General features: G+C 40.1%; 1 protein-coding gene and 1 non-coding gene across 8 annotated transcripts in view; both read right to left on the bottom strand.

Annotated features, from left to right (window-relative positions):
* The window catches only part of LOC114587885 (endophilin-A1), a 277955-nt gene that overhangs the window by 197284 nt on the left and 59518 nt on the right, over positions 1–21153 (bottom strand). For 6 of the 7 annotated variants that reach the window (XR_013391153.1, XM_077921448.1, XM_028712738.2 and 3 more), the window contains 4 exons: positions 14943–15116; positions 10751–10876; positions 9162–9283; positions 3649–3774 (listed from right to left, as the gene is read on the bottom strand). Coding sequence is in view for 6 of the 7 variants with exons in the window: in XM_077921448.1 (XP_077777574.1) it covers positions 3649–3774; positions 9162–9283; positions 10751–10876; positions 14943–15116 (548 nt within the window). In the remaining variant the exon portion in view is untranslated. The remainder of the gene's footprint in view (positions 1–3648; positions 3775–9161; positions 9284–10750; positions 10877–14942; positions 15117–21153) is intronic. The other variant, XM_077921445.1, reaches the window with a different exon arrangement.
* Positions 9986–10111, bottom strand: LOC144326041 (small nucleolar RNA SNORA40). The gene has a single exon (XR_013391198.1). It is a non-coding gene; the product is annotated as a small nucleolar RNA SNORA40 (small nucleolar RNA).

The raw sequence follows: 21153 nt of genomic DNA, 5'->3' as shown, positions 1-21153 counted from the left end.
TTCTTCTTCTTCTTCTATTGCAGCTCACTGTTCTTTTTCAGAAGAGCTAGTGGCTACGCTAATTGCCTAGTGTTATTTAAAATATGTATCTATGGCATAAGTGTCAGCAACTGAAGGAAACATCTTTGCCACCATCTTTGCATCTACAAAATAGCATCCAGTAGATTTTCTCTGGAGGCAAAAGGTGGAATCGAATTCTTTAAATTCAGAGCCACGGGAAGGTCCTTGTCTCTTGAGATGAGGTTGATGTTTATTGTACCCCTGTGCTGATGGATCTGTTTCAACCGCTACGCCATCTAAAGCAGATAGTGCACTCTGTGCTATACAGTTCACCTACAACAAGCCTTAGTTTGAAGTAATCAAAGAAAGGCTGCTACAATAATTGCTTTTGCTAAGATGGAGAAAGGAATAAATACGACAATTTCATCCTTTTACCCATGGTAGAATAAATGTTTCAGAGATACACAGTGGAACTCCTGACCACTTCCCCATCAGAATGCCTTTTTAAAAATCATCTCCTGTCCTCCTGCACATGATCATCATATTTATATCCCACTGCTAAACTTTTGCTCCCAGAACAGCTCACAACAGTATGAAACAAATAATCAGGTCCGTGCATCTGAACAGGTCATCAGCCAAACACTACCAATAAGATGAAAGAAGGAGAGCTCCTTCCATCAGCTCAGCACCTCCTAAACTGTTTCCATTCTACTTGGTCATTTTAAGAGCTACTATTTAACTTTAAGAACTGGTGCCTGAGTGTGCTTTTTTGCTCTTTCCTCCTTGTCGTGACTGTGTGTGTCTGTATATGTGTGTGATGCCTTTTAGAATGTAAGCATGCAGGCAGAGACTGCCTTGTTTTAATTGCTTGTGTGTGCTTGGGAGGTGATTTAGCTGAAGACTGGGGTACAAATGCTCTATCTTAATTAATTACTATTTTGCCATGTGTTGTGTTAAAGGTCTGCTGAGTGTGTCCTGTAGAGTAGTTTCTTTCCCTGGAATGTGAATCATCACAGGATGCATGCGATAGGGGGCTTTATCACAAACAGCGTACCTGATCAATTCTTTACATTCCATACAAGAACTAACAAGTCAAGCTATATAAAATCGGGGGGGGGGGGGGAGCCTTTAAGGAACATTAGTTGACCATTTAGTCATAGAATACTTAGATAAGCATGCCTGGTACTGAGACATCTTGGACATAGTGCTACAATTAATGAATTGGGCATCTGTACTAACTGCAAATGTAGACCAGTAAGCGGCTCTTTTTAGAGCAAAGGGGAAAACATTTGCCTGTCACCTCTCAATATCTTTATTTTAGAAAATGATCTTTATTGTGTTCTCCCCCCACCCCCTTCAGCTGACTCTCTAGCAGAGATAGGCAACTTTTTAAATACAAACTATCAGCAGATGCCATTGACTAAAAACATCACTGATGTAATATGTGCATCAGAGAAGACCGGTACAGTCTTACATCTTACCCAATTTTTCTGCTGGTGATACTGATGTTCTAAGAACATGGCTTTATCACTTGAAGCCTTCACAGGAAACATAAGGAAAAGACCAGTAGGACCAGTCAATTTATGATCTTCCCTGTCACTCAACGCATTTGCTACAAATCAGAGGTAGATTCGATGACTTTGGAGATAAAGCATTTGAAAAATGAGCAGCTTCTTTTTTGCAAATCTATCACAGCACAGTTCATAATCAGAACTTTGTAGAAGTCTTTTAAGCTTTATTTATTTCTTCCAGTATTCTATCCTCAACAAACCCCAGTCCATTTAATATTGCTTTTTCCTTGAAGACCAAGGTTACAAGGAAGCTCAAATGTGGATTGAACTGGAACAGGTTTTTACAACACTACACTATGTTAATTGGCCTCCCAAAACAGAGTCATCAAAATTTTTTATTTTATTTTATTTTTGCAAATGGCCACTGCTGATAATGCAATTAGCACCATCTGTATACTTTTTTGCATTTTATTTCACTTCGTTTCTTTTGTGATCTCAGTGTTTATGTTTCTCCTTCTCCCAACCATGCAAACCTCATAAGACAGGATAACACTTCCTGAATCTGATGAGGTCGACTGACGTCTGTGAAAGCTTATGCCATAATAAATGTGTTCAACTTTAAGGGAGGGGAGGAGAGGAGAGGATGGGGAAGTTTGGTTGCACTCATGGAAGTTGTTTGGAGCAGGCAATTGTTTGATTGTTAGATACAAACCCCTGTCATATTTGCTGCAACCAACTAACATGACAATCTTTCTGGAAAAAGCACTACCTATGTTTCTTCCCATAGCGTTTTCCTAAGATGTCAGAATAATGCTGAGATGCAACTGGCCAGTGTAGGGTCTAGTGCTTGGAACAATGGAGTCGAATCAGAATTCTAAAACATTGCAAGATGCGGTAAAAAAAAATTGTAAAGAAGATCTCCAGCTTTCAGAAGTTCTATGGTAGAATCCCATATGCTACTATCTTTATGTGATGATACAAAAACCTATGATGCCAGTAAATGTGTCAGAAAATCATTATCCAAGCGATCATAGTGTCATATATATATTTTTAAGTGGCCAACACAGACAGAACCAAAAATAGCTTGCACTATGGATACAGCAATATTTTTGTAGTTCCAACAGTGAAGTTTTAAAGGTAGGCCCTTCAGCATTTTACTGCCAAGATAATATTCTAGATGTTCTATCAATGCAGGCACACTTCTGACAAATTTGCTAAAGTCTCAAAAGAACAGGGGGGAAAACCTTCAGAGTTTTAAGCACACTCAATGCTAAACAACAAAATCAACTTGACAAAAGACATTTTAAAACATAATTAAAAGAATAATTATGCAATCCCTACCAACTCCCTTTTTTCTAGTATGAAAGGGAAATGCTCTTACTTTACCAGGGTGAGTGTAATAGTCTATGAATTATAAGATCAAAGAGGCAAACTGTATGTTTTCTAAAGTAAGAATTCCTTCTCCAAGTTTTACACTTACCACAGCTAAAAGAGCTGTGTGAAGGGATCAGTACTAAACCCAAAGGACAGGCTGTGCATGGCAAGAAAGAGAGCAACTCCCTCATGCCTTTCGCAGGTCACTACGAAGGACCATGTTAGCAGATCCACTCCAGACCCTTAACAGGCAGCTCTGCTGCTACCAGTAATTAGCTTGGACAGCTCTGGCTCCAAGAGTAGCAGCAAGGCTACACCATAATGAGCTCAGCTGGGATTAGCAGGACAGGGCAGGGAACCAAGAGAGCTGAGGCATTCTGCATTGCGTATGTATCAAGGAGATCAAACAAGGATGGCTGGCTAGGTTATCCCCTCACCACCTCATTCCAAAAATGAAGCACGGCAGTGTGTAAAATACAGGCTAATGAAGAGCGACACCTCCAACAGATGAGAGCCACATTAATTAACACAATCCCTAGATCATGTAATACAGTTTCTGTTAGTGCTAGCAAACTTGTTGTCACTGATTTAAAAGGAGGGGTGGGAGGAGGATGGTGCTTTCCTCTCTGTTTCTAGGAGAGGAAGATGATTTAATTTTGGTATTTGAAAGGAATTCCTTCGTGTAGCCTTCAATGAGAAGAAGATTTAGCAAACTAGCAGCACGTTTCTCAATGTATATGTATTTTAAAAGAAAGAAACTCACTTTTCAATCAATAGCTTTTTGTGTTCCTTTTTGAAATACGCCAGCTCGTTCCACACAGCATCAGAATCTTCTTGACACAGCTGCCGGGGATGAGAACGCTCTGTTCCATTTTTACCGCTTCCAGGCCTGTATTTAAACAAACAATGACAAGAACAAAATCTATAAAATAAACGGTTTTAAATGTCCGTGAAAAGTGTAATGTCCCAACACTTGACATGTAATGGCATTACTGAAACATAGCCCCTAAATTTTCACGTCAAGAAACTGAAATTCCCGTTACCTAATTTCAGAAGGATAAACTGCTGATGTGGCACTAGAGTTCAGAAATGGTGTGTGTCAAACTGCAACGTTCGCCTTCGTTTGCACAGTCAGCAGGGAGAAAGTGAAAGGTAGAGATGTCAGACACGGTCTCAGAGAAAGGTGAGGAGCCACCAATTCTCCCAGCACCCAGTGTCAACTGATCCTTAAGTAGCACAAACACTTGATCTGAAGGAAGGAGCTAAGCATATATCAACACACAAAGACCAGAAGGAGGAAGCTCTTCTTCATGATCTTGGCAGTTCCTTTTCAGACGATCAGAACTTCACAAACCATGGTGTTTTCATACACAGCCCTCATATGGAGACGCTGGTTCCCGTAAATGGTGCTTCGACATTAGTGGTGCCAGTTACAAGCCCACTGTCAGGCCTCTGTACTCCCAAAACCACCATGGTGATGCAGTCTACAACTTCCTGCACAAAGATCCATGACATCACAGGCATACATGAAACCTCTTTTCTTAACTCATTGTGCTCCACAATCCAACTGGCTGATAAAGCACAGAATTCTGGTAAACTCAGATCAGGTCTCTGCTTAGCCAAGAGACACACTGCGTGGCCTTGGATACGTCCAAGCCTTTCAGACAAACCTACCCCTGCCCCAGGGTTGTTACTAACATAAAATTATGTAAATCCACATTGTGCCAGTTTTCTGTTTGGAGAGAGTAAATCAATTGCATTTGAACAGAATGTTGTACAAGACACTACAACTAAGCTCGGGATTCTACTGTCTGTCTTCGGAAGGAATTTGGAGATGTGATTCATAAGCATGCCACAACACAAACATTACATGAAAGGCTTTGTGGCAAGAACTGACATATGACATTGTCCACTTTCCTCCCAAGAGAATGCTGCTTATGACCTTACTACATGTTCAATTTACGTTCCCATTCTGCTGCGTTTGGGGAGGTTTGAGCATGATCCCACACAGTGTGGACAGAAAAAGACAAATAATCAACAGACAAGAGGAGAAAACCCCTCTAATTTATGCCTTGCATAAACAACCTTGCTGACTATGGTGAGTCATAAGTGCAAAACCAAACTGAAATGACAAAGTGGTATGGGAAACATTTGATAGGCAGTAGTGTGCAAAAACTGTAACAGAAGAAAGGACATAAATAGAGGTCATATTAACAGTGATAGGAAGAGAACCAAGCAATTGAATCAAATTATAAAGCAATTGAATCAGATTATAAGCCAATACAGATGTATTTGCACATGTTCCTGAAAAAAATTTATATGTCATCTATATTATTCATATATTTATACATTAATATTTGAATTTTGAATACCATCTGTTAAGGTATTATTGATTTATTGTTAGTTTTATGAGATTATTATTCCTATTATTATACCTATTTCTAACCATTAGAAACTGTAAATTAAAATAATTTCATTTTTAGAAAAATAAAAAGCCTTCTAAAAATAATAAATTTATAGAACAAATGTTCTCCATTAAAATTATATATAAACAATGCATAGGTTTTAAAAGTGCATGCAATGCCCTATATTTTCATTTACACCAGAAGGACAGTTTACTGTGTGCGATAATGCCAAGCAGAATGACTTCTGAGAATGAGTTCTAGAGTAGTACAATGCTTTACTCACATGCTGCCTTTTGATGTCCCTGTAAAAGCCACATGGCGAATTCAAAGAACATGAGATTCCTTTGTTCCAGCAACTCTGATTGGATTTCTTGTGTCTCAGGTAAGGTATGGGTGTGACGGTTTGTAATCTTCCCTTTTGCATCTGGTTTGACAAAGTCCTGGTCTAATTATGTCTTAGAATCACTTCTCTCAAAGTGACCTTGCAAGTCAACAAAACATCTTTTATATTTTAAATAGAAATATTCAGCTTGATGTTCTGTGGGTGCTCTGCTGAATAGAAGGAGCTCCTCGCAAGAATTTCCCATTCAAAACAATACTGAGCTTCAGGTACATAAAGTGGATGGGATGCCCCAAACACTGACATGAGTGTGGAAAGTGCCTCACACCTCCCCTGAACAAAAGCCAGTGTGTATGGAACGATTCTTGGCATCCTTTGGATTCACCTTCTGTGCAACCAGAGCCATTCCTGATTACTAATTTACTTCAGAATAATTGCGTACAGTCACAATTCCGTAGGAAAGTGTGTTGGTTGCAATGGCCTCACATTTTCAAATAGCAGCATTTTCTTTATCAGAAAATGTTGTTTCTAGCAGTCAATACTACTTTGTGGAATGTGTTTGTGCATCTGCTTTGGACACCTAAAGGATTGTGATAAATGACACAACTCTTTCCCTTGCCAGAAGCTTATATTTGATTTTGATTTTTTTTTAAGACTGGAAAAACCCTCTTTATAAGCTATGCCTCCCCTTATACATGAGGAATCAAGAAACCCTTTAAATATTCAAGAAATGCAACCACTTAAAAGTCTCTCCTCCTCTCTCCACAATAATGAGGAGACCTGTGGCTCAGTGGCATGGCACATGTTTAGCATTCAAAAGGTTCCAGGTTCAGTCCAGATCTCTGGACGTGTCTGGGAAGGATCTATCTGAAATGGGAAAGTCAGAGCTGTCCGCTGAAGCCAGCACTGAGCTGCAAGGGCCAATGGTTGGCTTTGGTATACGACCACTTCCTATGTCCCTATACCATGTTATTTCAAAAACAATTTCTTTTCACAGTTTAGCCATCCAGTAATGTACTGCTCAGAGCATATGCCTCCCGATTTAAGATAATATAATTGCTATTCCCTACAGCATGTGGGAAACCAGGCATGATAATAATATGTATTATTAGTATTATTTATTTAATTTGTATACCACCCTATACCTGTAGATCCAAGGGTATCCTGATATTGGATCAGAGCTAGTATAACTGTGGTCCTAAAATAAATATTTGAGGGGTTTTTTAATTGTCCAGAAAGTTCCTTGCTCAGTGATACTACAAACCCTGTGCACAGATGACAAGTTTATAACATTAAATTTATTCATTATCCCAGTGGAAGAGGCATATTCAACCAACATATCAAAACTCCTCCTACTGAAGACTGGGGCTTTTCCAGGGAGAGGAACATCCATGCTAATTTGCTGTGTTCATTGAACACCATCCCTATGTGGTTGTGATTCTGGGCTAAATAGCTCAACAAAAACTGCTTTTATTTAATTTGGTAAGTGAACCCAAGTGTCTCAGAGTGCTCCACATCTTAAAACAGAAAATAAAAGATTGTTGTGTGTGGTTTTTTGTACCAGTTCAACATACCTAGAGCCCCCATGGAGGCTCCCATTTGGTTAGGGCAGAGGGAGGGAAATAATGGAAGCAGAAAAGGTGGTCATTTCATTTCTTTTAATAAACCCAGGCACACAACAGCTATCTACAGGGAATAGAAAAACCAGCAAAGGCCCCTGAAGAAATCAATACATGGCCTTGATTCAGAGTTATTCCTAAAAACCCATTCAAAGAAGTAGCAGAATCTCAATTAGTTTTACTGTTATTTTCACTACCATTGCTTAATCCGGGTTTATGAATTGATCACTTTCTTCCCTATAACTTATAAGCATAAATGATTAATTAGCAACACATTCTGGTGTTGAATTAACAATGCAATCTGTGCAAATTAATTGTGGAGCTCCCAAGAGAACCCTCCCCCCCTCTACTGACCATAACACTCAAGAGGGTCTGTAAGGAAGGAGGCTGACTTTCAGATATTTGGGGCCCAAGTCATTTATGGCAAATATCTAGTAACATGAGCACCTTGAACTGGGCCCAGAAACGAATTGGCAATCAGTGCAGCTGTTTTAAAATGGGGGTTATTCAAATTAGAGATGGAACCCCAACCAGTTATCTGGCTGCTTTGTTTTGGAACTGTTGTCCTCAATGGTAGCCCTATGTTCAGCATGCTGCAATAATTAATCTGGAAGTTATAGAGCATGGAGAACCTTGGCTATGTAATATCTGTCCAAAGGGACCATAGCTGAAAATAGGCACTCCTGGTCACCAAGCTATGGACCTGCTTAAGTTGCCCTTAATTTAAAATCTAAGCTGTTCTTGCCCATTGCTCATATCATGTGACCTAACAGTAAAAGTGGAGTATAACTGCATATATTAGGGACGCGGGTGGCGCTATTGGTTAAACCACAGAGCCTAGGACTTGCCGATCAGAAGGTTGGCTGTTCGAATCCCCACGACGGGGTGAGCTCCCGTTGCTCGGTCCCTGCTCCTGCCAACCTAGCAGTTCGAAAGCACGTCAAAGTGCAAGTAGATAAATAGGAACCGCTCCGGCGGGAAGGTAAACGGCGTTTCCGTGCGCTGCTCTGGTTTGCCAGAAGCGGCTTAGTCATGCTGGCCACATGACCCGGAAGCTGTACGCCGGCTCCCTCGGCCAATAAAGCGAGATGAGCGCCGCAACCCCAGAGTCGGTCACGACTGGACCTAATGGTCAGGGGTCCCTTTACCTTTACCTTTAACTGCATATATTAATAAATGTTTCAGGTGTTTATAATGATTATTGCATGCTATTCAGAATTATTTGGAGTGTACAATGAAATCTACATGTAAACAAACAATTAAAACAATGGGTGATATTCAACTAACTGTTACTCAGACAGACCCACTGAAATGACTGGACCTAGCTTAGTCATGTTCATTATTTTCAATGGATCTACACTGAGTAAAGTTGGTTGAATATCCCCCACTGTAAACTCATTAATTAAGAAGGATTTTAGGAGAGGTGAAACAAACCATTTGACAACTTAGAGAAAGTGGTCCTATTGTGTTAAGTTCATTGCAGCAAAAAGAAAGGGGTGGTTTGGCATTACTCGTCTGAGCCTTTGCTCATGCCCTCTCCCCAAGCATATGCACAGCCCTCTTCCTCCTTTCTTCATGGATAGAGGAAAAAAGCTATATATAAACAATGGAACTAAATTCCCACAAAACACAGGTACAAGGAAAGGACAGTGACCATTCACAACAGAAGTAATTGGTGGCTCTGTTCATTCGTGAAACTTATAATGGGATCTAAACTTAAATGGCATTCCAGTTTATGCCACTTGTTTATACAGTAACATTTACTCATATGAGCCTGTGCAATAAAGACCAACAGTATCAGGAAATTATCTTTTCCCTGCTTTAATCTACTTCTTTTCTAGAACACCTAAGCAGCAAAAGTTACACTCAGATTTAATACATATAATGGTTTTTAATGAGCTGTGTAACTTACTTGCTATAGCTTTCCTCCCATTGTTTTAATTGCCTTTTTACTGCTCTGTAGTTGGTCTGTAACATCTGCAGCCTCTTTTTGCGCTTTTCATGGGTTTGCCTCAGCTCATCGTTTTCCTGGATCTGCATAATACCAAGGTGACGTGATAAGATACAACTGAGTAAAATGCAAGCTCTTAAAATGGCAGTCTGCCACAGCTAAGTTTTTTATTATTATTTACGATCAACTGACAACGCAATGTTCATACACGGTGACAGAAACACCCATGGCATTTAGAGTTGGAAAAAGGTTGAGAAATGGGCAACCAAACGATCAAAGGGATGGAGCGACTCCCCTACAAAGAAAGGTTGCAATGTCTGGGACTTTCAGTTTAGAGAAAAGGCGAGTAAGAGGTGAGATGACAGAAGTTTATACAATTATAAACTTGGCATGACATGGAGAAAACGGAAAAAGTCCCCCCCCCCCCCTCAAAATACCAGAACTCGTGGACATCCAGTGAAGCTGGACGTTGGAAGATTTAGAACACATAAAAGAAAGTACTTATTTACCCAGTGCATAGTTTTGTTTGTATTGTTTTTTGAAAACAATAATTGGGAATACAGATTCTTAGAAATGGATTTATTTCACAAACGTTCTTACGAATATTCAAAATAGTTGTGACCAAACACAATAGTTTAATTACTACAGAAACTGGTTGACAAGAAGCAGCACATTACCACCTCACTGTATCCTCGAAGCGGATAAAGAGATAAAGAGCTTTCATGGGACATCAGAAAAACTCAAGTTGTCCTATGCAGAGTACAGTATTCCTGGGACTAACAAGTCATTTTCCTTCCTATTAGTAACACAGCCAATACAGATCAACTGTGCGTTGCAAAAAAGAATTTATTCTTAGCACTTGACTCCATGGTTTTTTGTCGATGAGAGTAGCCAAAACCTGAAGCTGTGCTTTTACCCAGTGCATAGTTTAGCTATGGAACCCCCACAGGAAGTAATAATGGCCACCAACTTGGATGGCTTTAAAAGATTAGACAAATGTATGGAGGGAGAGGTCTATCAAAGACTACTAGCCTCAGTGATTAGGCTCTGTCCTCCACAGTTGGAGGCAGCAAAGCTTCTGAATACCAGTTGCTAGAAACCAAAAGCCTGCTTCATGGTCTCCCACAAGCATCTGGTTGGCCACTGTGAGAACAGGATGCTGGAATAGATGGACCATTGGCCTGATCCAGGAGGCTCTTCTTATGGCCATTTCAGACATGGGGATATAACTCTCTAGGGTGGGCAGATAGATTTGCAGGGATCCAGCCCCACAATCCTTAATTCAAATTCTATTTAAGTACCTGCTTGAACATTTTATTTCAATTTTTTTGTTGCACAGGACTGACTGTGAAAATGGTAAAACTTTAAGCCCACGGAAAACACATCTTATTTATTTCAATTTCCATATGCATTGCTATGTATGCTGGGTTTTATAAAATGACATTGTGATTTTTGTTTGCCTCTGTCTATGCCAACTGAAAGCTAATTCTAATAATAATAATAATAATAATAATAATAATAATAATAATAATAATAATAATAATTTTCACCTTTAGCTGCAGTGTCTTTTCTAAGTTTTCAATCTTTCTTTCAGCTATTTTAAGCCTTCTTAATTCCTCCAACTCTTTCAAAAAGCTCTTTGGGGACAGAGACCTTGAACGTTTCACAGGTGGTTCCTCGAGAATAAAACAAGGACATGGTTGAACTGGTTGGAACACCGGATTATGAAAGACATGCAAAATTAAAGAACAAGTAATTTTGAATACTAATAATGAATTATAAAGAAAAAAAAATCCTGCATGGAATACCAGAGAAATAACAAGCAGAATTACCACAGCGCTACCACTAAAGGTTTCTCTGTGACTCGTTAATGAGAATATTCATTTACATTTACATTGTTTCTTTCAGAATAATGATGTCCCATTAGGGAAGACTAAAGGGTTATAGACTCAGAAATGCAAGAAACCTCATTACAAAGGAGGGGATAGAGGCTGATCTAATTGCTCTATAAGGGTCCAAGGTTACACTTGATAGGACAACCAGAAACAAGAGGGAAAGGATTTTTTCCCCTTTGAAATAGTTTAACACACTGTGAAGTTGAAGGAACAATATGCTTGAGGAATATAAATACAACAGACAGTAGATCTTATACCATAATGACCATATGGTCATTAACTATAATATGCCTAACTAGAGACAAGAGTGTGTGTTTATATTATGTGCAGCTTTCTACGGCAATCTGGAGAAAGGATGTGTGAAAATAGCACTTAAACTGGGCAACCTTCTTGCTCGCACCATGTCATATGCCTTTATGTAAAAGGCATGAAAGATTCAGATCAACTTCACTGAATTCCTAGATAATTTTGGTTAAAAGGCTGGGCAGTATCTTAATACCATTATGGTGCACTTAATAGTTTAGCAGCCTAAGATATATAATGCTCCTTTAGCTTCTCCAATTATTTTATTTTGTAAAACAAGGAGCAATTGCAGTGCCTTCAAAATTCATCAGTTTTTTAATGACACAAAAGAAAAGAAATAGGGTTCTGCTGTTCTTTGTTTTTGCACAAAACAGATAAGGATTCGGACTGTAGTGGAACACCTCTTTGAAAAACATATTTAAATATATGTTTCCCATCAACTATAAGGCTAATCTGAGGAAGGAGGAGATATGCTACTTGGCTGCATAATCCTGTTTCCTGCTGGGAACAGGACTGTGCAGCCAATGCAGACTTAAACTCTGTTTTCTCACCCATCAGATGACATTCCCTTGACATCAGCTGAAGAGCAGATGGACGTGGTTTGGGGGAAATGGCCTCATGGGCCAAACTGATCCCCAGGATTTGTGCAATTGCAGCCTTATTATTTTTTTGAGCCACTGTGAAGGCAAGTGGCTTGTGGACATGAGTACTGCCTGGCCACAACCCTAGAATTGTCTCCAACACTCCAGGGGTGCTTGCATGAGAACTGTTGAGTGTGAACTGGCCCACAAACAATAAAAGTTATATTGATTTCTCTATCTGCCTGTACTGAAGGCTTAGGATGGCAGAGGCACTTCTCTTGCTGCCCCTAACCTGATCTTCTATGACTACTGTTCACGTTTTCTCAGCATCCCTGGTCCCTCTGAAGGGGGCACTCATGACACCTGGTGAACAGGGCTGAACTCTAATGTCTACTCTCCATCTTCCACACATTTACATCTTCCTTGCCACTTCCAGGAACATAATTGCAGTCTAAGGTTGATGCCCTCTTGCCAAGTGTTCAAGGCGGATGTTGCAGAACTGTACCACCAACTCACTACCCTTTCTCTGACTCCAGTGAGTCAATCCACATTTCAGTAGGAATTACGTAGAATTGTACTTAAGGTAACAGATGACATCAGGTTGACTATTCTGGCAGAGTATGTTTCTTGCTGCTAATGCATTGCTACGCTATATAAATCTTTAAGAACACTTTTATGCTTGTAGCATTGTAAAGACTATTATAATAAGATCCGTAAAGTGCCATGTACATTGATGGTGCCGAACAGATTATAAAACACATTTTGCTGTAGATCATCTGTAAGTAAAGATGAACTGGTTGCACAGGCCAAAGAGCACAGGAATGGAGAGAATTCTGAAGAACGTTTATGAAGTCTTCAATAGAATAGAAAGGTTGACGCAACAAAATGAGTCGATATCGGTGCAAGCCCCGATGAGGTGCAAATGTTCCATGCTAGAGGCTTTCCTGGAGCAGGTCAGAAGTGGGGAAAAGGTTGCTAATAGAACTACTGTATAGTTTATAAGGGTCGCTAGAGTGGCATAACTAAGTAGATTCTGTTATACCACAGCTAGTGGGCCACTTCAAACATTACTACAGTGTGGGACAAAGAATGGCCCCCAAATTTGTTGCCCCATTTGCAGATTTTTTTCAGGCAGCAGCAGCAGCAGCAATGGCAGAGGTCCTCTTGTCAGGTGCCTCTTGTGGCAGATGCTATCTCCAGCGGCAACACCAAAAAAAGATTTCCAGGGGGTGGGCACAGAAAAGGCAATGTATATTTCTGGGTGAGGAAGTTGTGTTTCACATGTTAAGATCTCTGAACCAAAAGTATCAATATATGTTAATGGCAGGAGTCTAGTAACAGGAGGTGGCAAGTGGGGGGAGCTCCTTCTTTGGGGGGCACTTGCCTCCTGCCCCCCCCCCTTGGTGCTACCTATTTCCTACCCAGAATGCCTCAGATACAGTGTTGTCCCTGAGCATCCTAAGCGGAAATGGCAGCTTCCCCCAGATCCTGGGCATTCTGGGGGGATAGGGCAGTCATTGCAAAAAAAGGTGAATTAGTGCAGGGGAACATTATCCTCCAAAATTGTTTCAGAATTACTCTGTGTCCACAGCATTTGTGGGAGAAGGTGACAAGAGGACATCCATTGCAGCTGTATGTTCTACCTTTAAAAATAAAAAATACCGGCAAAATGGTGCCTGATTCACTTCTCCCAGTTTTTAAACTGAACCTCCTTCTACAGTATTTCAGACATAGAACCATCTTAATTATGTCTAATGGCTCCAAATTAGAAAAAATTGGGATAGTAGAAGGCACCACTTCTTTCACGGGGGTCAGAATGATGAAGGAGTCCCTGTTTGACCACATATTTGTATCTTTACAAATTTCCTAATTTCAAAATACCACAGGATGTTGTTGTATTGGCCATCAACTTCTATGGCACTAATAGGGGAGTAAAAAAATTAATGGTGGGTAAGGCTATCAGTAATTAGTAGTCATGATGGCTGTATGCTATGCCCAGTGTCACCAGCACCACAGAAGGGCTCTTGAGCTTGTATCCCGCTTGTGGTCTTCCCATAGGCATGTGGTTGGTTACTCTGGAAAACATGATGCTTGACAAGATAGGCCTGGTCTAATCTACCAGGGCTCTTCTTGCAAGCTTCCAGGTATAATTCAAGATAGTTGTTCTGTTCTACCTATAGACTCCTATAATCATTGAAGCCCTGTATCCTAAAAACATCTTCCTTCCTCGTGATTGTGATTAATATGACTACACAAAACTACTTTGTTAACAATACTATCCATGCAAGAAGTCTGAAGACTAGTGTTCTGTGGAGCTGCTTCACAATTAAGAATAATCAGAACTAATGAAAAGACATATTTTGTGGGTATCTGGAAATTAGTGTTATACAGGTATAGGTGGGATTATTTTGATGTAATACATTTTGTTTTTGTTTTTACATGACATGATGTAACAAACCCTGAACATTTAAGAGCAGGGAGAAATACAAATTCTAATAGGTAAAATACATGGAAAATAACTGAGTTCATTCAATAATTAATTCTAAAGATAAAACACCACCAGTTGTACAGAACTCCTAACTCAGCATTTATATTAATTGCAAACTTTTAAATCTCAAACTCAATTTCTTAAGTTCATCTGTTTGAAAAGAATGGGCATCCTCACAAACAGTATCAAGTAATAAATATTCATCTTAAGAATCCTACAAAGAATTGAACCTTTAAATAATTTCATTAAATTAACAATCCTTTATTCAGTGTTTAATAAGGTAAAACTTCCTACTCCCAACAGTTATTTTAACAAGTCTTTGGCAGATAATAAAAACACTCTTCGATCAAGCTTCCAGAATTATAAGTAGCATCGACAGTTATTAAAACTGGTATTATCCGAGTCCCAGAGCAAAATGTCAAGCTTTGCCAACCTCATTTTGACACAAATACACAAGGCAATAAAGCTTTCCTACCTTGTATTTCTTCCCAGCCTTAACACTGATGCAATCCAAGAAATCTCTGCTGCAAAGGCTATGATCTGCTAGTGTATGATTTGCTCTTTTCAATTTTTCTTTCAAAAGCTTTATTTCAGATTTTTGTGATAGTATGAGATATTCTAGCTCACTTAAAGAATACTGCTGGAATTCCTAGAAAACAGAAGGGCAAGTACTTTGGAATATTTGGGGATAAAAACAAAATATGAATACTGCTGCCAACATACTATGCTTCACATATTAAATCAAAAAGTTGCACACCAAAAGACCACCTTTTATAGCCGGGGCTGGGGTGGAATAAAAGAAAATATTCAAGTGCAATTGGACATAGGGCTAACTTCACCCAAAAAATTTTTTTGGATTCTACCTGTTATGATATGAACTGTGCTCATAATGATTTCGATGTTTCCCACAGGCATTTAATTTATTTAATTCAATGCCATTGCCCTCCTCATCCCAAGGGAACAGGACTGATAACAATATGCTAATTATAAAACACTGAATATTTTTTTTTAATCCCACCTTGATCTATACTAACACTTTCACCTAGCCTATCTTTGGCATCAAAAGTCAGTAAAAGAAACACTTTACTGCTTCTGGAAGGCACTTAATCACGGGGAAGTGTCCAAGGAAAAGGAGATCCAAAGTTACAGTGCAACTACTGGGAATACATCTCTTAGTGCCTTTTCTGTCCTGGCTTAATACATAGATGTAGTGGTTTGGAGTTACTCGTGCGTAAACCGACCCCGTTTGGGTGCTTGGTTGCCTGGTTAAACCCTTCGGACTGCGCAGCCCATCTCCGCTTGACTGCCTCAGTCACTGGCAGAATCTGTCTGTGGGCGTTTCTTAAACCTCTGCCAGCATAAAAGCTGTTTGACACATAATCGTCTCCGCCTCTCATTGCGCGGGAGTCTCCTGCGCAGGGTGGGCGTGGGTAGCGGAGTGCCTGGGCTCTCTTCACTGACTTCCAGGGAAGAATCCCAGAGCCCTTCCACCTCCTCTTCCCCTTGCTCTCCTGGACTCTTGGTGTAACGCGTATTTCCTTCCCCTTCCACCGAGCTGAGTCTCCCCCTTGTGCTAGGACCTTCACCTGCAGAATCTGAGACCCTCTCCTTCTCCCGTGTCTCTGATGTCAGTTCCCTGACAATAGATGACACAGTTGATAGGAGCTCTTAAAGGCTTCAAAAGAACATGGGGTGAAGATGACTTCCTATTTTGGGCCCATGCCATTGAGGCCTCTGTAGGTCATTGCCAAGGGACGCGGGTGGCGCTGTGGGTTAAACCACAGAGCCTAGGACTTGCCGATCAGAAGGTCAGCGGTTTGAATCCCCGCAGCAGGGTGAGCTCCTGTTGCTAGCTCCCTGCTCCTGCCAACCTAGCAGTTCGAAAGCATGTCAAAGTGCGAGTAGATAAATTGGTACCGCTCCGGCAGGAAGGTAAACGGCATTTCCGTGCGCTGCTCTGGTTCGCCAGAAGTGGCTTAGTCATGCTGGCCACATGACCCGGAAGCTGTATGCTGGCTCCCTCGGCCAATAAAGCGAGATGAGCGCCACAACCCCAGAGTCAGTCACGACTCGACCTAATGGTCAGGGGTCGCTTTACCTTTACCTTTACCTTTGCCAACATTTTTAATTGAAAAGCAAAAAGGCATTAGAACACTGGTGTAATGCACTCATAATGCACCCCTCACCATGACCCAAAAGATGGCATAGCAGTTTTTATCAGCTGAAGTTTCAAACCATCATCAAAACACAGGAATCTGTGTTGTTTTGATGTATAAACTTGTAGATATACCATGGGAGCCTTGGGATTGTTTGCCATGAAATGTGTAGCGAAATTCTAACATGTTTGCTAGCAAAAGTTCTAAACCTTCTCCATGTAGCCCATTATGACAATTCCAGCCCTAGAGAATACAATCAGTTACAACGTGACAAAAAGTGAAACACAAAACTGCACATTTTCCCAAACCAGAAGGTGACAATAGTGGATGCCTCAGCAAATGGCTTTGATTTTCAAACCCTTAGCAACTATCAAGCGACTCAAACTCCCCAGCCCACCTCAAGGGTTGGAAGTGAGTCTTGGGCTTGCAGAAGCCAACTCCAACTCCCTCACCAGGCAAATAAAAAAATGGCTGCACAAAGAGACTCTACTTTCAATATGGATTTGTGCAGCACCAAGACAGAAGAAGTAGCATCTGAGAGTGTGGTGCTGATAATGCCAATGTTGCAGGTTCAATCCCTGTATAGCACAGCTGCATATTCCTGCATTGCAGGAGGACTAGATGATCCTCAGGGTCCCTTCCAACTCTATAGTTCTCTGATTCCATGAATGGAGCCCCTGTCTGGCTACCATGTATTGAAAATGGGTGAATAAATTGTTCCTACTAGTTGGAAACTTGGCAATGCATTTACTTCCACTGTAGCGTATGAAAAATCATTATGTGAGCCTCAATTTAGTTCTGCTTAACTTGGGGTTGTTTTTCTAAACTCATTCTTTGTCATGGGTTCCTTTGACCTGGTTCACTTTTATCTGCTCTCTATCTGTAGCAGATTATAATCTGGATATTATTGGCTGCATCCATAAACCATTTTTGTGCGTACAGAATTGTGCTGCGGCACACAGGTATGGACTATACAACTGTCAAATGTTTCCATGTACTGCAGAATTTGCCCTTCAACTTTTTCTTTATTAGCACGCTATGTCCAAACAACTCGGTTAGCAGCTACTGGATGAGACATTGCAAGGTTTAAGGTTTATGTAACTCCGGTTTGGATTACGTGCTGAAATTCCTAGGCAGCAAAAGTGGATATTTATTTAATTAGAACTTCCTTGTAAATCAACAAATGCTACCACTATGCTAATATATAAAAGAAAAAAATGAAGTTACTAGCCTGCAAAAGAAATTACTACCCTGTTTGGCTGGCCCAAGACATTTTGGCACTCGAGTTGAAACAAAAAATGGGTTCATTCACCTGCAATGAACTCCATGCACCTGACTATACCGAATTACTATACTGTATCTACCAGGCAAGTTGTGAAACACAATACAAGTTTGTGTTAAAATCCTCCATCTAATTTGTACTTGCATGTGCAGTTTTTTTCAGTATGTGGTTCGTGGAGGTGCAGCAGGTAACAGGCTCCTCTCCCTCAGCCACCATCTTTCTAATTCCCTCATTCCTCTGAAGTTCCTGTGTGGCTCTAGCATGTTGAGAGCCCTGCCTCAGTGTGATTCCTTCAGTGGATCAAAAGTAATCTGTAGATAGTAGTCTTTCCATCCATGGAAGGCAATCTGGATCCACTCCAATGTGTAGCCAACAGGAATACACATTCATATGTCAAAAGTGTGTTTCTTTTCTCACAGGGCAATAATGCCAACTAGTCCTAATAGCTCAAAGTAGAATACTAAATAAAAAATAATAATTCCTAAAATAGGATAATTCTCCTACTTGCTCATTTTATAACATGAAAATCTGCCTCAAAAAGAAAGCCCATATGATCACACTGCATTTTGTAAGACTAGATGGACTAATGTGGGTGATTTGCCAGAATTGGTTGAATATACTCTTGACTTTCAAAGTTGGCACCTGCCTGGCACAGGTAAGATGCATACTTTCACTAATCCATAAGCACTCTTAATTGGATCTATGAATCTGAGTGCATGAGGGAAAGCAGGGGCATGTGAACCAATGGTAGGTTGTATGTGAATCAACCTAATAAGGAAATGACATTAACAAGAAATATGCATATAGTTATGTGTGCAGCTCACATGGCAAGTTTGCATTGAACATATAGAGAAGATGCACTGTATCTAACTGTGCTAAGAGAAAAGGAAACATCTCACTAATTGTTTTTCTTAGTTAACACTGCAGTAACTTAGTTTTTATACAAATGCAGCTAGCAAGTTCGAAGGAAAATCAATTTTTATAAACATCGTAACAATATTTACTACACTATATAGCGAGGAATAGCATCAAAATTTGTAATTACCAGGCATAGCATACAAGCTGTTCAAAATATAAGGCCCAGCTATAATGTAAGTTGAGTACCATTCTGCCCTCCTCCCCCCAAAATTCTTCTCCATCTTGGAATGATAAATCAGATTTGGTGATTAGGTGATCTGAAAAGCTGGAATGTGTAGAAATTATTTACTCTTAACTTCTTTTGAGTCTTGCATGCCCTTAATGTGGTTATTAGGAGGGGAGAGAATCTGTCAATTTTGTTTTCTCTTGGTTTGTCATTTTCCAGCCTTAAGTTCAGGTCTCCACATGCAATTTTTTGAAACACATAAGCACATCCTCATCAGGATTCGAATGTGATATTCTGCTAATACAAACCTGTGTGTATCATTTTGCCCAATATACACATTTTTGCAGAGAAATTTCCCCAAATATTTTATGCATACTTTACCCCAGTATATGCATTTCTGTACACATTATTACTAGGCTGGATAATTGCGTTGTGAAATTCAGGGGGAAATGCAAATGTCAAAGGATGGCTAGCTTCAGTCTACTTGTTGTTCCAGAAGGTACAACCTTTAAATGAACAATGAATTTAGGGGAGGCTGAATTTTCAAGGTGCACTCCACCATGGTTGGTACTGTGGAGTGAAAACAAGGCAACAAGGATGGGGACCACACTACAATTCCTAGAAGGCAATACAGAATTTTCAGAGAAATGGGGCACTCATCAGGGAAGCCACAACAACACAACTTTATAGACCATGAGAACATTCCATAACATAACAGGACTGAGCCTTATTGAGCCTAAAGACATCAGGATGTGATGAGCTTAGCCAATTTTCATCTACATCTTGGAATCTTCCATGTCCACGATGAAGAATGCCTAATGCAGACAGAGAGCAGGGGCGGGGGACGACTCACAGAGCTCTGACTTCATAATGAATTCTGTATGATTGTTGCATATGGCCATAATCCAGAGTCCACATGCCAGACAGTTCAGCAATACTTGGACACCTTTCTCCTGTTGTAGCTTAAAGCCCCATGTTAATGTGTGGGGTGCCATCTGGACTTTTGTCTGTGACTATCATTCTAAGTCCTTTCCAATGCCTCACTGAAATCAAAACTGCAGCATTAATTTCATGCTAAACTGTGCTACATATTGCTGACCACATTATCAGTGCTAGAGAAGACTTTCAAACAATTTTGTTGAATGCAGTCAGTACTTTACAGAGACTCCAATTAAACGCCTTTCCACGCCATTTTAAGTATATTTTGCACACTCTTTCTGCATTCAACACAGTGACACCTAGATTGTGTTTTCTAATCCAATATAGTAATGCTTGTGTATGGAGCATCTTGCCTCATATGCAGAGTCAGACCTGAGGACCTTAAGGTTTCCTCTGGGGTTACAAGCATGCAATTGTGTGATACGGTTTTATATTAGCTTGGGAAGGCAGAGTTAGTTTGATTAGGAAGGAAAGGGTGTTGTTTGGCTCTTCCGTCTTACTGTTGCTAACAAACACAGCCTTATAAGCCAGCTACACCAAAGTTTGCAAAACGGTTACACTTCTGTCACCAGTAGAAATCAAATCATGCACAATAACGGAGTAAACCAGGAGCGACGCTTGTTATATATTATCATCTCTATACATTAGAATCTCAATCATACTCAAACAAATTCACCAAAGTGTGGTTTTCAATCTGCTAACTATGCATTCCATAATAGCCTGTAATTATTAAAAACTGACAAGAAAGCTACGCCACCTGTGTTTATGTGAAGCCAGGTAATGAAAAAAACAACAACGCTGTCATCACCTCTCAATTCCTGATTGCATTATCAAAACTGTAGCTGAGTTTGGCATCTGGGTGTGACCTTGTTAACTGCTAGGGTAATTAAATTTATTCTATTGGGAAAAGGGATGATAAATTATTAGCAAGAAGATTTTGTTCACATTTTATTAAATTGGCCTGTCAAAGGGTCGGCCAAATTATCAAGGGCCTCATTTATTGGAGGCCAGCCATATTGCCACATCTGTTACAATTATTTATAATTTCAGCAGTTGAAAACCAACTGAGTTAGGCATCCGCCATGTAAAGTAATTTACAAATTATCTGATGAGGGTTTTAGCTTCTCCCTCATTTCTAGCCAGCAGAAAGCCGCACTGTAATTACAGAACACGATTAGGTTCTTTGGGGAACTTATCTTGCACTCATAGCCATAGTAAGATGCCG

The sequence above is a fragment of the Podarcis muralis genome, chromosome 17 (genome assembly GCF_964188315.1).
Source record: "Podarcis muralis chromosome 17, rPodMur119.hap1.1, whole genome shotgun sequence".
Classification (NCBI taxonomy): domain Eukaryota; kingdom Metazoa; phylum Chordata; class Lepidosauria; order Squamata; family Lacertidae; genus Podarcis; species Podarcis muralis.
The sequence above is the reverse complement of the archived record's forward strand: the minus strand, read 5'-3'. Positions and strand labels throughout refer to the sequence as shown.